Source organism: Oncorhynchus kisutch, linkage group LG8 (genome assembly GCF_002021735.2).
Source record: "Oncorhynchus kisutch isolate 150728-3 linkage group LG8, Okis_V2, whole genome shotgun sequence".
Taxonomy (NCBI): Eukaryota; Metazoa; Chordata; class Actinopteri; order Salmoniformes; family Salmonidae; genus Oncorhynchus; species Oncorhynchus kisutch.
The window spans coordinates 56789380-56810464 of NC_034181.2; the positions used below are offsets into that span (position 1 = coordinate 56789380).

Consider the following 21085-nt stretch of genomic DNA (forward strand, 5'->3'; position numbering starts at 1 on the left):
TCTGGAAAGTATTTTTGTTCAAGACAGTCAGGTGTTGTACAGGTACATCACAAGTGTTTTGGGACCTTTGGCCAACACAGAGATACTCAGATCATCCTAATCTTGCTTTTAAAATGTTGAGACTCCTTGTTGACCTCAAAGCCCTCAAACTCTCGGGTCTTCTAGACGGGGTTTCATCACTGGCCTGAGAGGTTGGCCTCCTTTGATCCCAATCAGATCACTCCATTTAAATCAGAAGCTTATTAAACAAGAGCTCACACTGTATATAGGCCACCATATGTTGTACTGTTGGGCACCATCAAGGGCCATGGGTCTGGAACAATCCCAGAAATAAACGGTTTAAGGTTTGACTTTTAAAATGGGTTTATAACATTGCTTCAAATGCATTTTGTATATTGGCTGTAAATGCGTCACAGTGTGATATTTGAAGGTTAAAAAAAAGAGTTTTGAAAAAAAACGATAGCAGTAGGCACCAGCCTGACAGCCTTGTGCCAATATCAACAGACCGCAGGCAGATCACATTCCCTGAGGCCACTGAAAACCATTAAGACAAATCAGCCACAACATCAATGGTGGCTCAGACGCTCAGCCTCCAGACATGCGATAGCCCTACAATGGCTCTTTCCTGGAGAGTGATGAATGCACTATTTTGGCCCATATAGACAAATTAAAACACAGTCATTATTGATTCAATAATAATACAGTGCATTCGGAAAGTATTCAGACCCCTTCCCCTTTTCCACATTTTGTTACGTTAGTCTTATTTTAAAGTTGATTAAATAAAACATTTTCCTCATCAATCCACATGCAATAGCCCATAATGATGAAGCAAAAACAGGTTTGTAGAATATTAGCAGAAACAAACCCCAGAAATACCTTATTTAGATAAGTACTCAGACACTTTGCTCCGAGACTCGAAATTGATCTCAGATGTTTCCTGTTTCCATTGATCACCCTTGAGATGTTGGTACAACTTGATTGGAGTCCACCTGTCGTAAATTCAATTGGTTTCACATGATTTGGAAAGGCACACACCTGTCTACATAAGGTCCCACAGTTGACAATGCATGTCAGAGCAAAAACCAAGCCATGAGGTCGAAGGCATTGTCCGTAGAGCTCAGAGACAGGATTGTATCAAGGCACCAACACATTTCTGCAGCATTGAAGGTCCCCAAGAACACAGTGGCGTCCATCAATCTTAAATGGAAGAAGTTTGGAACCATCAAGACGCTTCCTAGAGCTGGCCGCCCAGCCAAACTGAACAATTGGGGGAGAAGGGCCTTAGTCAGGGAGGTGACCAAGAACCGGATGGTCAATCTGACAGAGCTCCAGAGTTCCTCTGTGGAGATGGGAGAACATTGCAGAAGGACAATCATCTCTGTAGCACTCCACCAATCAGGCCTTTATGGTTTCGTGGATAGACGGAAGCCACTCCTCAGTAAAAAGGCACATGACAGGTGCCTTTTGGCCACCTCCAAGCGGGCTAAAGGACTCTCAGACCATCAGAAACAAGATTCTCTGGTCTGATGAAACCAAGATTGAATTCTTTGGCCTGAATGCCAAGCATCATGCTGTGGGGATGTTTTTCAGTGGAAGCGACAGGGAGACTAGTCGGAATCGAGGGAAAGATGAACGGAGCAAAGTACAGAGAGATCCTTAATGAAAAGCTGCTCCGGAGCGCTCAGGACCTCAGACTGGGGCAAAGGTTCACTTCACAAGTCTCTGAATGTCCTTGAGTAGCCCAGCCAGAGCGCGGACTTGAACCCGATCAAACATCTCTGAAAATAACTGTGCAGTGTTGCTCCCCATCCAACCTGACAGAGCTTGAGAGGATCTGCAGAGAAGAATGGGAGAAACTCCCCAAATACAAGTGTGCTAACCTTGTAGCTTCATTCCCACTACTGTATTTGCTGCCAAAGATGCATCAACTAAGGGTCTTAATACTTATGTAAATGTTATGTTATGTTATATTTCCATATATATATATATATACACACATTTGCAAAAATGTCTAAAAACCTGTCATTATGAGGTATTGTGTGATGCACAATTTTTAAAATCTATTTTAGAATAAGGCTGCAACGTAACAAAATGTGGAAAAAGTCAAGTGGTTTGAATATTTTCTGAATGCACTGTCCATATATGGTTATTCCTGGTGTTCCATCTGAGAAGGAAAACCCCTGAAGCAGGCCCCTGAATAATATAAACCTTCATTGGTGTTGTGGTGTTGATCCCCTGTGAGCAGGCTCTGGCTCTGATCCAGCGTCTCTTCGGTTACCAGGGAAATAGTTGATGCACAGATGGATCCTTAGAGCCTGTTTCTCTCTGTTTACAGATAGATTGAGTCAACACACCATGCGATTGATTTTCTCTACTAGAGGTGTCAGGCAATCAGTGGCATTCTTGGTTAATTGATTACAGCCAAAGGCTAAGGGAAAGTATAAGACAGATCTTTGCTTATCCAATGTGGATGGTGGATGAATGAAAATTGGGTAACAATTTCCACATGACAAGTGTTTTATAATTAAAAATAACATCTCATCAGGCCATCGTAGCTAACCATTCTCATAGCTGATAGTGATGGGGGAATCGCAATATTACAATATTACGCACTGAACAAAAATATAAAACGCAACACAGTTCATATAAAGGAAATCAGTCAATTGAAATGACAAGGCCAATGGATCTGATCCCAGTAGCCGACCAAAAACAACGGCGCTGTAGACGGGGCAGATGGAGCGGCCTTCTGGTCAGACACCGTAGACGTGCACATCGCTCACCGCTCCTGAGTATACTACTCACCAATGTCCAGTCTCTTGACAACAAGGTAGACTAAATTTGTAACATTCTCTGTTTCACGGAAACATAGCTCTCTCAGGATATGTGGTCGGAATCGGTTCAGCCACCGGTCTTCTCCACGGTGACAGAGATAAACACCTCTCCGGAAAGAGGAAGGGAAGGGGTGTATGTTTTATGATTCACGACTCAGTCCTTCTGCTCACCCGAACTTGAATTCCTTACAATCAAAATGTCGGCCATTTTATCTACCAAGAGAATTCTCGTCAGTTATAGTCACAGCTGTGTACATTCCCCCTCAAACGAACACCAAGACGGCCCTCAAGGAACTTCACTGGACTCTATGTAAACTGGAAACCATATACCCGGAGGCTGCATTTATTGTAGCTGGGGATTTTAACAAAGCAAATTTGAGAACAAGGCTACCTAAATTCTATCAGCATATTAATTGCACGACTTGCAGGGCTAATACTCTCGATCCCTGCTACTCTGACATCTGTGATGCATACAAAGCCCTCCCCCGACCTCCCTTCGGTAAATCGGACCACGACGCCATCTTGCTCATTCCGTTTTATAGGCAGAAACTCAAACAGGATGTACCAATGACGAGAACCATTCAACGCTAGTCTGACCAATCGGAAGCCACGCTTCAAGATTGTTTTGAACACGTGGACTGGAATATGTTCCGGTCAGGCTCAGAAAACAACATTGACCTATACGCTGACTCGGGTGTGTGCATTCATTAACAAGTGCATTGGAGATGTTGTACCCACTGTGACTATTAAAACCTACCCTAACCAGTAACAGCGGATGGATGGTGGTATTAACACAAAACTGAATGCGCAATCCACCGCATTTAACCATCGAAAGAGGTCTGGCAATATGGCTGAATTTAAACAGTGTAGTTATTCCCTCCACAAGGCAATCAAACAAGCGAAATGCCCACTGTTCCTAGGCCATCATTGAAAATAAGAATCTGTTCTTAACTGACTTGCCTAGTTAAATAAAGGAGTGCATTCTGATGAAGATCATCAAAGGTAAGTGATTTAGTTATTTCTGACTTCTGTTGACTCCAATATGGCGGATATATGTATTTGTTCTCTAAGTGCCGTTCTCAGATTATAGCATGGTTTGCTATTTCTGTAAAGCTTTTTTGAAATCTGACACAGCGTTTGCATTAAGGAGAAGTATATCTTTAATTCCATGTCTAACACTTGTATTTTCATCAACATTTATGATTAGTATTTCTGTAAATTGATGTGGCTCTCTGCAAATTGACCAGATGTTTTTGGAACTACTGAACATAACGCGCCCAAAACATACATGTATTGTGTAACATGAAGTTCTATGAGTGTCATCTGATGAAGATCATCAAAGGTTAGTGATTAATTCGCTCTCTATTTCTGCTTTTTGTGACTCCACTCTTTGGCTGGAAAAATAGCTGTGTGTGTTTTTGTGACTTGGCTCTGACCTAACATAATCGTTTGTGGTGCTTTGCTGTAAAACCAATTTGAAATCGGACACTGTGGTGGGATTAACAACAAGATTACCTTTAAAATTGTGTAAGATACATGTATGTTTGAGGAATTTAAATTATGAGAGATTTCTGTTGTTTTGAATTTGGCGCCCTGCACTTTCACTGGCTGTTGACATATCAATCCCGTTAACAGGATTTCAGCCCTAAGAAGTTTTAAGCAAGTAAGACATGTGAATATGCCCCCAATAGAGTTAACACGTCTCTATTGTTGAACCTGATTAGATCATTATTTGATCTATCGTGAATCCCATGAAAGCATTTCACAGGGCCGTTTGCCACTATGATTGCTAGGCTTTTCTGGCTATTTCCCACCAGGCTTAGACTAAGTACGTCAGCTCTGTAAGAAGACTGAACTGGAGATCATGTGGGCCATCGTTATCGTCTTATAAATCCTTCTCGATTCCTCCTTTGTCCTTCATTCACCATCTCCACATCCTTATGACTTGGAAATCCATGTCGACAAAAATGTCAGTGCCTCTTAACAAAAGGAAAGAAGTGTTCTCACTCGCCTGCTTCCACAAACCATACGGCTACTGCCCTATAAACACATCATCAGCGACTCCTTATCAGAGGCTGAAGCAGAACTAAAATAGCCTCCTTATAATATTTTATTATATTCTTAATGTCTATGTCTCTTCTCCGCCGCTCTCCTTTCCATAATCATTCCTTCTGAGAGTCGGGGCCTCTCTCTAGCAAAGTGGGCAAACCATGCGTTGGGAATTGTAAAGGGTGAAAGGTTGTAAAAGGTTCTGACTTGTGACCTGTAGTAGAGCCCTAACCCAGGCAGCCAGGTTCTGACACATAACCAAAACCTATTTCTGTCCACAGAAATGGTCCCAAATTAATGAATTACCTCGGTTAAGTTCAATTACAGTAGACACATGAGCTACTGATGTCGCACTTCCTTTTTCTTCAGAAAGGACAAATAAATCATCCAGTTTCTGACACCATAGCGCCTCGTTAGAAAAATGAGCCTTCGTGTCTGTCGACTTCACGGTGAGATTTCTCCTTTAGAGAAGAGGGAGGAGAACGGGGGGGGGGGGGGGGGGGGGCTAAGAGGTCCCCTCCAGCTCTAGCTCATTAAAATTCCACTGAGTTAAAGAGGCGAGAGACCACCAACGGCTGCTCTCTGTTTTGCGCCATCACAGCCGACAGGCAGCATGTGTTTACTCAGGGCCACAGAGATAAACACACTTAAACATAACAGGGGGAAAAAACAAACAAAACACAGCCAGAGAGAGAGAGAGAAAGAGAAACACAGAAAGATGACTAAAACGGAATTCCGACTCACTGTCTGTGGCGCTCGGCATTGGTATCTCGCAAAGGTAGAGCACAAGAAAATGTTTAACAGCACTCTGATCCTGATGAAGGTCATTAGTGGTCAGAACGTTGCTTTGCACGCTGCTGCAATCAAAGATGTACTCTGATACGATTGAATATGTCCATATTTGGTTACATCAACCTACTAAACTGGGCTCTTTCGTTGAGTCTGGCATTTCTTTAACATTTCGATTACCTGATTGAACTAGGAGAGTACCCAACAGCTCATTAGCTAATGCACATAACGTCAGGAGTACTGTAAGTGCTCTCAGCAAACGGGGAGGCATATCAGGCGTCTCGTTTTAATGACGTCATTGCCAGGCACGTCTCGTGTCAGTGCCGACTTCACTTCCGACACGGATCTTATAAACAGCGAGGACAGCATGGCTGGCATGACCGTTATCTCGGCCCTCAAACCCTATCTCTACACAAAGGCTCATCTTAGATCAGCATCCGCCAGCAACACGTCGTCAAAGACGCCTCTGTTCATTTGCAAACAGCGATACAGTACCATGCTATTCATTCTCGTTGTTTCCTCATTATATAACTTGCAATTTGCATCAAAGAAAATATTGTTTGTCGTCAGCATGAGCGCTAAGATGAACTAAGATGAGCGGTGACTCGGTTAGAGAGGACGGTGCTGTGGCAAGTGCCATTGTGACTGATTGATCTGAGTCACATCTCCCTCTGTCATCACCAGCCGACAGTCTGTGGACCCAGGTCTCAGTGGAACAACACGCATCTAAACTCCATCACATAGGTCTCAGCGCCCTGGCTCAGACTAGCCCAAACTTCATCTCTGGAAATCTTTCATCTTTTCATCTTGTGATTGTGCTTTGAAGGCTTTCAGGGAAGGCAGGGGGGGGGGAGCAGCTAATTAGGTTTAAAAATAACCTCTGGGTGAGAGAGATGTGTAACATTCTCGTCCTGTTCTGCTCGGAGGGTGCAAGGCCTCGAAGTATCACTGGCCCTAGCCACCTGTGGGTTACGAGCCGAAAAGTAAAAGAACAGCGGGCGGCATACCAGAGATAGATGTGCATGACAGAGTAGTAGTAAGATGCTAGTATGACAACAGGATGAATGTTGTCACTGAATCTGGTGCAAGGTCACCGCGACTGGCAGGTGGCATTTTGGGATTTGACGTTGGCATTGTCTCTCGATGTGTGTTATGACCATGGGGACACATTGTGACACCACCACGTGACCGCGATTGTGTTAATGAGGAGAACGAGTCACACACCTTCTCAGAGAGCAGAGGAGATGATCCGAGTTTCCTAATCAAGCTCGACTATTCCACTGGCAATGGAAACAAATCACTCACTCTTACTAAATCAATCCCTGACTGTTTTTACTGCTAATCTCTGCAGTTGTTGCCTCCTACACGTCCTCACTCATTCAGAGATGGGCAAAGTGCATCCCATGCTGTAGCCTAACCAGGTAGTGTTTCGCCGACTAGTAATACTGTATACTGTAACCTGAGTGCTTCATTTATGCCATGGTGTTACGGTGCAACACTCAGCGACAGGGTATGCAATGGTTGGAAAAGACAAACTTGTCTGCGATTAGTGTGTAGACTGTACATCAAGGTCAGACCAAAAGCAGACCAGGCTGTACTGTATAGATATAGAGGCACAGATCAATCCCCCATACAGTAATCACAACACACACACACATGTGAGTGAGGAACGCAAACACCAGTACTACAGCTGCCTCGGAGGGACAACTGCATGGATACTAACCCGCTCACACATACAGCCCAGTCATTATTGGCATGTACTGGAAACTCATACCTGTTGCTACTACTGCTACACCTAAGTGAGCATCCAGGAATCAAATCAAGCACATAACATTTACAGCCACCACAACATTGTGATCAATGCACTTCAGTGGCTTAGTGAGAGGTTGGTCTGTGCCTTACCTCCTGCCGAACAGTTTGAGGCCAGTGAAGGGTTTGCTTTGCCTTCGGCCCGTGTCTGGGTGCTCCCCGTCAGGTAAGAGGGCGGTGGGCAGGTCTGAGTTGGAAGAGGAGGCAGAGGTGGTGGCGACGGCACCCTCCCCTTCCCTCAGGGAGCCCGGGTTTGAGTCGGACCCGGCCAGCCCAGGCCCTGCCCCCTGGTCACACTGTTGCTCCATGGCAGCCTCTCCGTCAGCCACTAACGCTGGTCCACTCCAGAGTAGGGGCTTAAAAAGTGCTCCAGGAGTCACAAAGTCCTCATGGCTGTAGCCGCAGCAAAAAAATGGCAACAATTCTCACTAGTAAATACCCACATGAAAAAGAGTAAACAGTCTACTGGAGCTCTACCGGGCTTACCTCAGTCCCTCCCACCCTGCATAGACCAAACAAGATAACAGAGAAGAGAAAAGTCAGAGAGAGATGCTTAGGCTCCCAGGTCCTGATTAGCCTCCGTGTGGAGTAAGCTTCCCATTCCGCCAGAGGGAGAGATCATTGTTTGAGCTACGTCCTGTAATCCTCTTTGTCTCTCCCTTTCTCTTTTCCTCAAGTTCCACCAGCACACTTCCTCAGGAAGTTAAGTCCTGCTGCAGAGTTCAAGTCCATGAGTACTTGATCCATTGGCTTCAAGCAGAGGCTGTTTCTTAGGAGCTTGTAGTTGGTTGTTGTTTCCTTCATTCCTTTTTTCCCTCCCCTCTCCTCCTTCTCTCACTTCACTCCCCCCCCCGCCTCCTTTGAGAACCTCGGTCTCCCGTTTCTCTGATCCTCTGCTGTCCGTACTGCTGTCCCTGCTGCTCACGCTCAATTATGCACTCACACAGCTCAGTCGGCTCCCTCTCTCAGGACTGCAACAGTCCAGGAAGTGTCAAATCCAGAAGAGCCACTCATAGGACCCCAAGCATAGGTGCCTATTCAGCTGCCTGACTGTTTTTCCTGTCTTTCAGTGTGTGGCTTGTACTCTCCACTCGCTATGTTTAGTAGCTGTCTCTTCGAAAGATCTCTCTCTCTCTCTCCAGATTGGCCTGAGGTGGGAAGCAGATGCATGGCCATCCACTGTTGGTTCATTAGAAATACATGAGAGATAGGGAGAAGGAGGGGGAGGAGAAGAAGAGCCCAGGACACTCCTCCATAAGCCCTGTGTGGTGAGGGAGTACGGCAAACTCCCTGTGCCTGCTTGCCTGTCAGTGTGGAAGGGTGAGTATTGTGCTAGGCGCTTCAGTCGCCAAGTTCTCGTTCAGTCGCCAAGTTGCTTCGGCTCACAAAAACCCAGCCTATACAGTGTTTTTTCCCCTGTGTGTTAACAAGTTAGAAAAGCCACATACAATTAGTGGAGTCAGGAGCACAGTGACACCAGAATCTGGCTCTGAGGGACAGTCCCATAGAACTGTCCCCAGATACACAGACAGGGGTGTAGAGAATCTAGATGGATGGGGTGTTTGCATGCGTGTGTGTTGTCTAATGTTCCATTTGTTGATCCAGTCGATTGCGTACATTTCTGTGTGTGGATAAGAGTTTCCAGCGTTGGCACCAAGCTCTGCAACATGTTCAGTTGCCAGCCTACTCAAACATTACATAAAGACGGGTAGAAAGCCCACGCCATCCATTTGGTTTGGCTTAAAACGCACGCTGTAGAGTGCAATGCGGCAACACTGCTGTGCTCAGCTGTTCCTCATCCAGCCCTGAGTCAGCTGATAACGGTTATAGCACAAACTTGACTCTGTCTGATCAGAACATTTCAACTGTGGCATCTATGAAGTAACAACCTCAGCTTGGAGTCCTCTCTCTCCAACGCCTTCTCTTTACCCCCCCCCCCCCCCCCCCCATTTATTTTTGTAATCTCTGTTTATCCCACTCTCCAAGAGTAACAGACTCAAAAGTAATAGACTCTCACACACAAATAGTGATTATCTGCCTCTTACATTCGCAGCAAATTGAGATAATCAGAGGAAAGTGTCCAACCACCATCATGCAGGGATATGAGTCAACAAATGACCAGGCGAAGGAGACCCTGGACTGACGCCATCAGAGGATCCCCGCAAACAGGCTCCTCTGTGTCTGCTGGGCAGAAAATAGGACCTCCCCAGCCCTGTTTATTCATTTATTTGTCCTCAATGGGAATATCTTTCAAATAAACCGTGCAAAACAAATAATAGGGCTTTCAACAGACTCAGCACCTCTAGAATGTGTTCGTTCAGCTTCATTCTCGGGGATCAAAACCACACCGAATGCCAAATCTCTCTCACAAACACACACACACACACACACACACACACACACACACACACTCCTCTCCCTGCTCCCCTCTCTAATCAACCAAAACAATCCCCAGGTTTTAGAGCGCCCTCTGCTTCAATAATGCATCATGCCACGAGGAGGAAGAGAGATGGGAGCGCCACACAGACGGGGCTGGATACAGGGCTCCAGTTAGTCCACCAGACGACCTATTAGTCACAAAAACAACAGCGAGGAAATATACACGACTCCTACAAGAACCTCAAGCAACTACCACGTTACTAAGCCAGACATTGGCTACCAAGCAAGACAACGGCTGATGTTACCACTACACATATATTACTACGTGTGCAATTGAGAGTTTTGTGTCAATGTGAGTCGCACCATCGAGGGCCAGTGAAGAGGAACCTCACTGATTAGTGTTTAGCCGCAGGTCCAGGCTTAGGAGGCTCTGATCGTCCCCCCCCCACCCCCCTACACTGGCCACACCAGGCACAGTCTCAGCCTAATGGACCACACCAGGCACAGTCTCGGCCTAATGGACCACACTGCAGTTAACTGTATCAATTAGGAAGCGATAGGTCCAGGATATGGGGAGCTGGAAAAGGTCTCTCTTTTAATTCAGTGAATAATGATGGCTCTGGACTGCCTTGCTATCTGGGGCCACGTCACACCCCAATTACATTATGGGGGTGGGCTGTTTCTGTGGAGAGACCTTTCATCCCCTGTGGTTCAAACAGCAAGTGTCTTCTGTCCGTGTTGCAGTCTCTTTATAACAAACATTATCGTAGGTCAATGTCTCAGCAATATTTTATAGTTGGTCAATATTTTATGATAGAGTGCCTTCGGAAAGTATTCAGACCCCTTCACTTTTCCCACGTTGCTACGTTACAGTCTTATTCTAAAATGGATTAAATGAAATTTTTCCTTCGTCAATCAACACACAATACCCCATAACGACAAAGTGAAAACAGTTGACACTTTTGCAAATGTTTATTTACATAAGTATTCAGACACTTTGCTATGAGACTCGAAATTGAGCTCAGGTGCATCCTGTTTCCATTGATCATCCTTGGGATGTTTCTACAACTTGATTGGAGTCCAACTGTGGTAAATTCAATTGATTGGACATGATTTGGAAAGGCACACCTGTCTATATAAAGGTCCCACAGTTGACAGTGCATGTCAGAGCAAACACCAAGCCATGAGGTTGAAGGAATTGTCCGTAGAGTTCCGAGACAGGATTGTGCCGAGGCACAGATCTGGGGAATGGTACCAAATGATTTCAGCAGCATTGAAGGTCCCCAAGAACACAGTTGCCTCCATAATTCTTAAATGGAAGAAGTTTGGAACCACCAAGACTATTCCTAGACTAAGAACCTTATGGTCACTCTGACAGAGCTCCTCTGTGGAAATGGGAGAATCTTCGAGAAGAAGAACCATCTCTGCAGCACTCCACCAACCAGGCCTTTATGGTAGAGCGGCCAGACGGAAGCCACGCCTCTGTGAAAGGCATTTCAGCCCGCTTGGAGTTTGCCAAAAGGCACATAAAGACTCTCAGACCATGAGAAACTAGATTATCTGAAACCAAGATTGAACTCTTTGGCCTCTTTGGCCTCTGGAGCAGGTTCTCAGACTGGGACGAAGATTCACCTTCCATCAGGACAACAACCCTAAGCACACACAGCCAAAACAACGCAGGACTGGCTTTGGGCAAGTCTTCGAATGTCCTTGAGTGGCCCAGCCAGAGCCCTGACTTGAACCCAATTGAACATCTCTTGAGAGACCTGAAAATAGCTGTCCAACATGACAGAGCATGAGAGGATCTGCAGGAAAAAAAAATGTGAGAAACTCCCCAAATACAGACGTGCCAAGCTTGTAGCGTCATACCCAAGAAGACTCGAGGCGCTTCAACAAAGTATTGAGTAAAGGGTCTGAATACTTATGCCAATGTTATTTTAAAATATATAAATTAGCAAAAATGGATAAAAATCTGTTTTTGCTTTGTCATTATTTTTTAAGAATAAGGATGTAACCTGTGAAGGGATCTGAAAACTTCCTGAATGCACATTGATATATTTGAGAATTCCATTTAAAAAAATTAAAGACAGCTTGTGAGGTATGACGACGATAACTGGGAACATCATATCAAACTACCAGACAGCAGTCCTTTAGATTATAGAAGGCTCTGTGATTGGCATCTCAGTAGATGTGGTGAGTTGGTCATTATATTAGCTGACCATAGAGAGCAATAGTAATGGTTTGTTTTTTCAGGCAAAACTCTCATGGCTTGTTGGCCAAAGCCTATGGGGAAATGAATAGGATTTTAGGATAATTGCAGAAAATAAGATCTGTGTTAAACACAGGCTTAAGACATCATATACGTTTTGTTCTATTAGAATCCTCATCAGTTTACATCATTTTTTTGTGAATTTTTAAGCATTTATGTAATCACAAAAAAAAGCACATAAAAGGCTTCATAATTCATAAAGGTCCTTTTAACTGACTGATATTATCTCATAGAACAAAACAGAAAATATCTCCTAACCCTGTGTTAACCGCAGACCTTATTTTCGGTGTTTATCCCAAAACCCCATTCATTTCCCCCATAGTAATGGCCAACGAACCAGAGGTAGAAAATGCTAACTCGTTTCCATTTTTCAGGACTACAAGCTGGCGAGCTCTATTAGAAGGGGCCAAAAAGAGCTGTAATTCATGCTGAGGCTCCTCCCAGGAGGAGAGGGGGAGGGGTAGAGGGGTAGACTGGGACAGGACTCCACAGGTGAGGAGGAACAGAGGAATGTAGAGAAGCAGACAGGTTATTGGGGAGCACCCCAGGACGTGTGGGGTTGAGGGAGAAGGCCTCATACTGAGCACTGAGCAGACAACCTTTACTGTGCAGATTGAATAAAATCAGAACATCCCACTTGAAACCAGTCATCAGGCCACCGCATTGCTACTACATTGTGGCCCTACAGTAAAATATAAGGAGTGTAGAGTCCACAGACAGCAAAGTGTCTGATCTGTCAACAAGTAAATAGATAAGCATGATTTTATTTTAGGTCCACCTGAAAATTCCACATTCCTGGGCAGTTTAGGGCACTAGCAGCAGCATGGCCCCTCTCCCTGTCCTGTTGTCACTTTCTACTACTTTGACAGGAAGGAAGTGAGGTCACCAGCGGGGGAGTTGTACTCACTTTTACAACTGAACCCGCAAGGTGTTTCCTGCTATTGTTCCATAGGCTTTTGTTTTGGTCCTAGTTCTTTCCATCAGAAGGGTTTACTTCAAAATGGAATCAATTAGCTCACATGCCTAAATATTTGGAAATTATATTTTTTTTAAAGAAAGATAAGCTTGAAATGGGCATGATCTAATTGACTCAACAACCAAAAAGACATATCTATGTTTAGCTTCCTTTTTGTAGTAGTAATTATTTCTGGTTGTTTTAATCAAAGTTAGCCGACTCATTGATCCTCCTCCTTAGTATACCCCTCAGCTGTGTTACATGAGGGGGGGGGGTATTCAAACAGCAACACACCGCCTGGTTTCAACTGTCATAAATAGAAGATCCACAACAGCTCAAAGAGAACTTTAGAACTTAGATTTCAAGAATGGAATAGACAGAGAACGCGTCACACTATAGGCCTACGGTATCAAACAGTGCATTACCGCTATATTGCCTCTAGTTAAGTTAACGCAATCATTGGGTCAGAAGGACATACAGTGAAAAGAACAGCAGTTATAAAACGAATGACGGATGACGGCATGACTAACCAGAAACTCAGAAAGCGAGAGAGAGAGAGATAAGCAGATGGAGATGCAGAACAAAACAAGCAGAGGTTTAGGGCGCCCCCCCATGGGTATGTTGTGCAACTGAGTTACATTTCTCCCCAGGGGTTGAATCAATGACCCACACTCCTGTACTAAGTAAATATAACGTGGGCGCATTGCAAGATGAGTGAAAAGTCTTAAGACAAATAGGGATAATATACCAAGTGTGAATGTTACGATATACACCTTTTTCTTTTATGGAGAATTGCGCAACCAATCTAAATGAGAAGAAGTCAGTTGTTGCACATAGCAGATGTTGCACAAATGAGAACTATAAACTGCTCATTTTCCCAGAACAAAACAAACATCCAGCCCTTGACTATTGCTCACCGTCATAGCATCAGCAACATCCCAAAAACAGCACAACTTCAGCATTGCACGACATTAGTCTTCAACCGGTTCATCCCAGTCAAATTCTCGGGATAATGGACAACTTTCTGGAACGTTATACAGCCCTGTTTAATGTCATAAATTAATCCCATCCTGGTGGATGGCCAAGCTATTTATAAGCGGACGCTGCAAAACTACATTTCTAAGTTTGACACAGCCTCAACTTCCTTTTATATTATTATCTCACCACGCCATCTTAGTGTTCAGCATCTGTAACCCAAGTAAAGCTTTACTGAGTATACTCTTAGACATACTAAACCAAAAGTCCCACTAAACAAATCAAACCAAAATATAGAGAAATGTTTCCATAGTCTGGGTTTCACACCACGTTCTGGCCATTAGTGGTTTGTGACCAAAAAACAAAGGGAAGTAAGGAGCACACACCACTACCTGTGAGTGAGGGCAAGTGGAGGGGTTGGAGGGACGTCCCACTTCCCCCAGCGACCCCACATATCCAGTCCTTTGTCCCCACTCTGCCTTCCTTTGCGGCGGCTCACCAAAGAGCGGTCTTCCTTGTCCTGTCTAGCATTCCTGTGTCAGCCCCCAACACAAACCTAGCAACGAGTTACGGAGCTCCAGTCCAACTGACAACTGCGTCGTCTGTCTCTCAGAACTATCTTACACCCCCCCCCCCGTCCACTTCTGCTCACTTCCTGTTTCATGACTTCCTCATGGCTTGTGACATAAGCCAGTGAGTGAGTGAGTGAGTGAGTGAGTGAGTGAGAGTGACTGAGTGAGAATGTGTGTAAGTGAGAGAGAGAGATCGAGAGAGAGAGAGAGAGAGAGAGCGCACGCACGGGGAGAGCATGCCAAAAACATGGTAAAAATAAAACATGGCCAAACTGATTGAGTTGCTGGCTATTTTTAGACAGCTGGAGGACATTCCCCCTACCCCCAATGTTTATCTTTGATAGTTGATGGGGAGGGCAATGAGAAACTTTATACAGCATGTTGAACTAAAAATGAAGGCCTTGAATCCTACAGTACAGTACCTGTCATATATATTGAGTTACAGTATGCCTGAACTTTTGACCTCAGAGTTGTATTCCCGGATTGGACAGTATCGCAATTGTAAAAGCTAATGGGCAGACAAGTTTAGTTGAATGTCACTTATTGCTTGGCACACGTATTACAACAATAAAACAGTTGGAAGTGAGAGGATGGAGGAGAGATATCTCCGTTTGTCTCCCAGCCTCCTTGATTTAGCTTGCATTCCTGGCTGATGGTGTAGCGCTGTGTGAGCCGAAAGACGAGGAGCAGAGCAGACCGAGCCCCTGCACTACCTTACATGTAAAAAGACAGCGTGAGTAAGAGAATGTGAGACAGACACAGACAGACAGACAGACAGACAGACAGACAGACAGACAGACAGACAGACAGACAGACAGACAGACAGACAGACAGACAGACAGACAGACAGACAGACAGACAGACAGACAGACAGACAGACAGACAGACAGACAGACAGACAGACAGACAGACAAAATGTGGGTGAGAGACAGAGAGGATAGGCAGAACATAAAAAAAGAAAAAGCTAAGACCGACATCTGTCATGGTGACCATCTGATCTCGTATCTCTTCAGGTCTGAGATCAGAGTTAGGGACAGGGACAACCTGATGCCCTATCATCATATAGATCAGTCCTGGGCAAAATATGCCCTCCGGGCTGGATCCGTCCCGCCAGCAGATTAAAAGCAGCACGTAGTGGATTTATTTTTTTATACATATTTTTATGTAGTCAAGTGAATGTGACGCTTAGGTCATAGAACCGTGGTTACGTGAGTAATATCCAATGTTCGCTAAAGCGGTTGTGACAAACAGACTAGTTTGGCTCTAGGTTTGAACGATTGTGGGTATAGCTACACTGAACAAAAACATAAAATGTAACGCAGCAATTTCAAAGATTTTACTGAGTTACAGTTTATATAAGGAACTCAATAAATTCAATTCATTGGCCCGAATCTATGGATATCACATGACTGGGAATACAGATATGCATCTGTTGGTCACAGATACCTTGAAAAAAGGTAAGAGGCGTGGATCAGAAATCCAGTCAGTATCTGGTGTGACCAGCATTTGCCTCATGCAGAGCGACATCTCTTTCGAATAGAGTTGATCAGGCTGTTGATTGTGGTCTATGTAATGTTGTCCCACTCCTCTTCAATAGCTGTGTGAAGTTGCTGTATATTGGCGGGTACTGGAACGCTGTCATACACGTTGATCCAGAGCATCCCAAACATGCTCAATGGGTGACATGTCTGGTGAGTATGCAGGCCATGGAAGAACTGGGACATGTTCAGCTTACAGGAATTTTGTACAGATCCTTGCGACATGGGACTGTGCATGATCATGCTGAAACATGAGGTGGTGGCGGCGCTGGAATGGCACGACAATGGGCCTCAGGATCTCGTCACGGTATCTCTGTCCATTCAAATTGCCATCAATAAAAATGAAATTGTGTTTGTTGTCTGTAGCTTATGCCTCCCCATACCATAACCCCACCACCTCTATGGAGCACTCTGTTCACAATGTTGACATCAGCAAACCGCTCGCCCACACGACGCCATACACGCTGTCTGTCATCTGCCTTGTACAGTTGAAACCGGGATTCATCCGTGAAGAGCAACCTTCTTTAGCGTGCCAGTGGCCATCGAAGGTGAGCATTTGCCCACTGAAGAAGTTGGTTACGACGCCAAACTGGTGAGGACAACGGGCACACAGGTGATCTTCCCTGAGACGATTTCTAACAGTTTGAAGAAATTCTTCGGTTGTGCAAAACCACAGTCTCACTAGCTGTCCGGGTGGCTGGTCCCAGACGATCCCGCAGGTGAAGAAGCCGAATGTGGAGGTCCTGGGATGGTGTGGTTACACGTGGCCTGTGGATGTGAGGCTGGGTGGACGTACTGCCAAATTCTGTAAAACGACATTGGTCTGGCAACAGCTTTGGTGGATATTCCTACAGTCAGCATGCCAATTGCACACTCCCTCAAAACATCTGCGGCATTGTAGAGTGGCCTTTTATTGTCCCCAGCACAAGGTGCACCTGTGTAATGATCATGTCGTGTAATCAGCGTATTGATATGCCACACCGGTCAGGTGGATCTTGGCAAAGTAGGAATGCTCACTACCAGGGGAGTAAACAAATGTGTGTGCAACATTTTAGAGAAATAAGCTTTTTTTATGGGTATGGAACATTTCTGGGATCTTATATTTCAGCTCATGAAACATTGGCTCAACATTTTACATGTTGCGTTTATATATTTTTTTGTTCAGTGTTTATTACAGACGGTCTGTCACATATTATGTCAGCATGGAACACGGTAGCTCTTCGTAAGGTGTAGTGTCCACGGCATAGCAACTGACATAAACCCTTATACCTCGACGCTCTCTACTGCCAGATGTTATCATCAGAAAAGTTTCATGAGTGTGCGTTACAAAGACCTTATGCTACTTCAGCTGTTTAAGTGTGTGAAGCATAGGGCGGCAAGATATTCACATGCCGGCTCCTTGAGAAATGCTGACTGAATTTGAAGGAAGCTAAAGTGAGGAACCATGAGATGGGTTAGCAGTCACATAGACCACAGAGAGATAGCTGCATTGAGCCAAGTGCCACTCAGATCACTGCTGCGAAAAGAACAACCAGCCTGAGCTCTCGGACTCCCTCTCTGACTGTGCTGTGCTGTGCTGTGCGTTCACACCTTGCTGCCAGAGCGGTTTGGAAATTGAGAGATTATTTGTTGAGTCACTGACCTCAGAGTCACATCAGGCTCGCCGTCTGTGAACTGACATTCTGTCATGTGCCACTTTTAGCGGTTTATCAAACCTCTCAAGATGAGACAGTGTTCTGTTTTAGGTGAGTGGCTGTATGGTTCTGCTTTTAGTACAGTAGAGCTAACTTCTCTTTGGGTTGATGCGGCAGCGCGTGGGACGCTATAGTCAAACTCACACCACCACCAGGCTGGTTTAAACACCGACAAGGCATGAATCCCTTTGATTAAGTGAATTAAGGGTGAAAGAAAATCCACCAACATTGTTAAATTAATTCATTAGTACATGCAGCACCCACACACCCACACACGTGTAGATGATCAAAGATGAGAGTGCGAGGGAAGGTGGAGTGATGCCTGTCCCGCAAGATGGCTCTCCATTTTGTTTCTCTGTTCAGTCTCTCTTGTTAGCTAGACGTGATACATGTGCGTTTTGGCCAAGACTTTCATCTGAATTGTAAGCCAATTTCAGCCGACCAAAGGGTTCCCGCTCTCAGTCTCTTATGTTCTCCGGATGAAAGGGATACACTCTCCCTCCCCTTTCTACCCCACTCCATGTCTCCCCCTCCCTCCCTCCCCCATTGATGGCCCTGTGCATTTATACACATACTCATTTAGTCTGGGGGGAAAAAAGAGATAAATGCCTTGAAGTACTTATAACCTACTCCTTTTAAATGCACATTGCATATCTGGCTTAAAAGCACAGGTGACCATTGTCACTCAACAAATTAACACTTCAGGGCCACTTCAGCACATTTCATGCCTTTCAAACTATATCCACTAGAGGGCATTGTATCATCTCCACCCATGGACCAACAAGGTTTGGTTATGACAACGATCATAGGTGCTGGCAAGACAGCCCAAACAGATCTGGGACCACGCTAAGATGTGACAAGGTGGGGGGGGGGGGGGGGGGGGGGGGAATCACCAATTTCATGATTAGGGTAAGTCCCTTCATATATGTGTCATCTTGTGTCTTGTATAAGGCACACGTGTGTAAAAAAAAAATGGCCCAGATTTCGTTGAATAAGGTCATGCTGCTAATCAATGTTCCATATTAGAACATTCCGAGCTCTCTTGTACTATTCCAATCCAATCAGCAAGAAATAACCTACTCTGCCATACCAGAATCTTTCAATAGGCCTAGCTCATTACATTCCAGTTGCTGCCAAGTTACCATGACCTGCTGAAGCAGAACAAGCAGCAGACTGAATAAGCCACCTTGTGAGCGGAACAAATCTGATAATCAGACCATCACCTAAAAGACTAGCAATTTCCCACATAGTTCATGGAAGAAAAGAACACATAGCCCTAAAAACATGGTCGCGTGGAGCTTTCCATTATTTTGGTCTAACACACATCTATTAGAAAGTGGTCTCTTTCTGTCACCATTGAAGGCCATTGATGAAAGCCGAAACGTTGCGCTTTTAATAGCTGCTTAAATAAAAGTTTGTTTAAAAAAAATGGTGAGCGAGCGCTGCTCCTTTTCCTTATCAAAGATCTTCCTGTCACACCCTCATCTCCATCCGTCTCTCAGATAGGCTGACAGGTAAAAGCAACTGACAGGTACTTACTGTTATGTGACAACCTCTTCAGTGACAGAGAGGACCAGAGAGACACTACACGTTACTGAACGCCACAGGCGAAAGTCTGAAATAAAAGAGGTACCTTACAAGTGGTGTGTAAGTATACTGTACAGCAGCTGAAAGAACATCATGCAGAATAAGAAACGGGGATACGCAATGCACGACGCGAGACTGCACTTTGGTGGGTCAAACTATAGCAGTGGAGAATTCTGCCGAGCCAGAGTGATACAGCAGAATATCCCTGAGGCTTTCTGACGAGGAGCTGAACCACAGCTGCTTCCTATGTCAACGCTTCACATACTGCCCGAAAGGACATTTACCTAGAACTTCCTATTCCAGCAGAAAAACACTCGGGGAAAAAAAAAAGAGAAATGATTCGTGATTTATTGATCGCTTTCTAGAGGGGAAATGAGATGATGACTGATTTATGTTCAAAAGAATGAAACCGTGTCTCAAAATTAGGTCAACGCTTCATGTTCCGAGTCTTTTAGATTTCCTCAACCGCTCTCAACCAGCCAAACCTAAACAACCGGTATTCTATAAAGATTGGTGGTAGATAATGCAGCTACATTCCCACATATTCCTTGGGGTTCTTACAACGACTAAGTATTGTACAAACTGTCTACTGTCGACACAATGTGCTAAACAGTTACAGTACAGTTACAGCAGCAGTCTTGTAATTCATCTGCCATTAGAACAGAACTGAGCTGGACAGCCCAGACCACACGGTAAACTTGCTAGGACAATGCTTCATTAATACACTGTAGTCTAATCTGGAGAGCAGAGCGAGAGAGATGCTACGGCTGTTTCACTGAAGTCAGCTGTTCTGTGTTTATTTCTCCGTACAGTGTACTCCCTGTACTGACAATACAGAAACATCCCCTCGTGGTAAGCCTGGACCTCTGCCAAGAATGGGCGTTCTGTGTGTGGGTTCCCTTCAGCAGCTAGGCCTCCCCCCTCTCGCCACTCAACTATATCCAAATGAGAGTCGTGCCGTCGAAACTGAAGCCCACTCAGCAGTGGGGTTGGAGAGTGTGCCCACGCTCACTCTCTGTCTCTCTCTCCATCATCATCCCTTCTGGTTTCATTTCAGGCAGCATGGGATAGGGTGGTCATACAGTATAAACTGACGTGGTTTTATACAGCAGACCAGCAGGTATCTTTAGGACGGGGGCCTCGACTAACCTGTACCCCCGCACATTGACTCGGCACCCCCTGTATATAGACTTATTATTGTTATGTACATTTCTTGTGTTACTTTTTCATACTATATATATATATATATATATATATATATATATATATATATATATTTATTTATTTTTTAGTTTATTTAGTAAATATTTTATTAACTCTATTTCTTGAACTGCATTGTTGATTAAGGGCTTATAAGTCAGCATTTCACGGTAAGGTCTACACTTGTTGTAGTCGGGCGCATGTAACAAATCAAATTTGATTCGAGACCGTTAGATGTGACATTAAAGTAACGTTTTCCCAAATGCCAGGGCGGTCTGACACTACATGTACATCTCTATTATAAGGAACCTGGAAGAATGACTCATCCATCTGCCATGGTTCACTGACAGCAGTGCAAACCAGATGGGCTCTCCTGTCACTCACTGATATTCTATAGGTCTAACTGTTGCACTAGATGCCATGTACTGCACTGAATGT

At 44.7% G+C, this 21085-nt stretch overlaps 1 protein-coding gene across 8 annotated transcripts in view; it reads right to left on the reverse strand.

Annotated features, from left to right (window-relative positions):
• LOC109895530 (diacylglycerol kinase zeta-like) overlaps positions 1 to 21085 on the reverse strand; it is a 136360-nt gene that overhangs the window by 99763 nt on the left and 15512 nt on the right. The window contains exon 1 of one of the 8 annotated variants that reach the window (XM_031830714.1): positions 14449 to 14673. The exons of 4 other annotated variants lie outside the window; for them this stretch is intronic. In XM_031830714.1, coding sequence (XP_031686574.1) covers positions 14449 to 14510 — 62 coding nt within the window. In that variant the 5' untranslated portion in view covers positions 14511 to 14673. Of the gene's footprint in view, positions 1 to 7571; positions 8657 to 14448; positions 14674 to 21085 lie in introns of those variants that run through there. 3 more of the 8 variants (XM_031830711.1, XM_031830708.1, XM_031830710.1) reach the window with 3 other exon arrangements.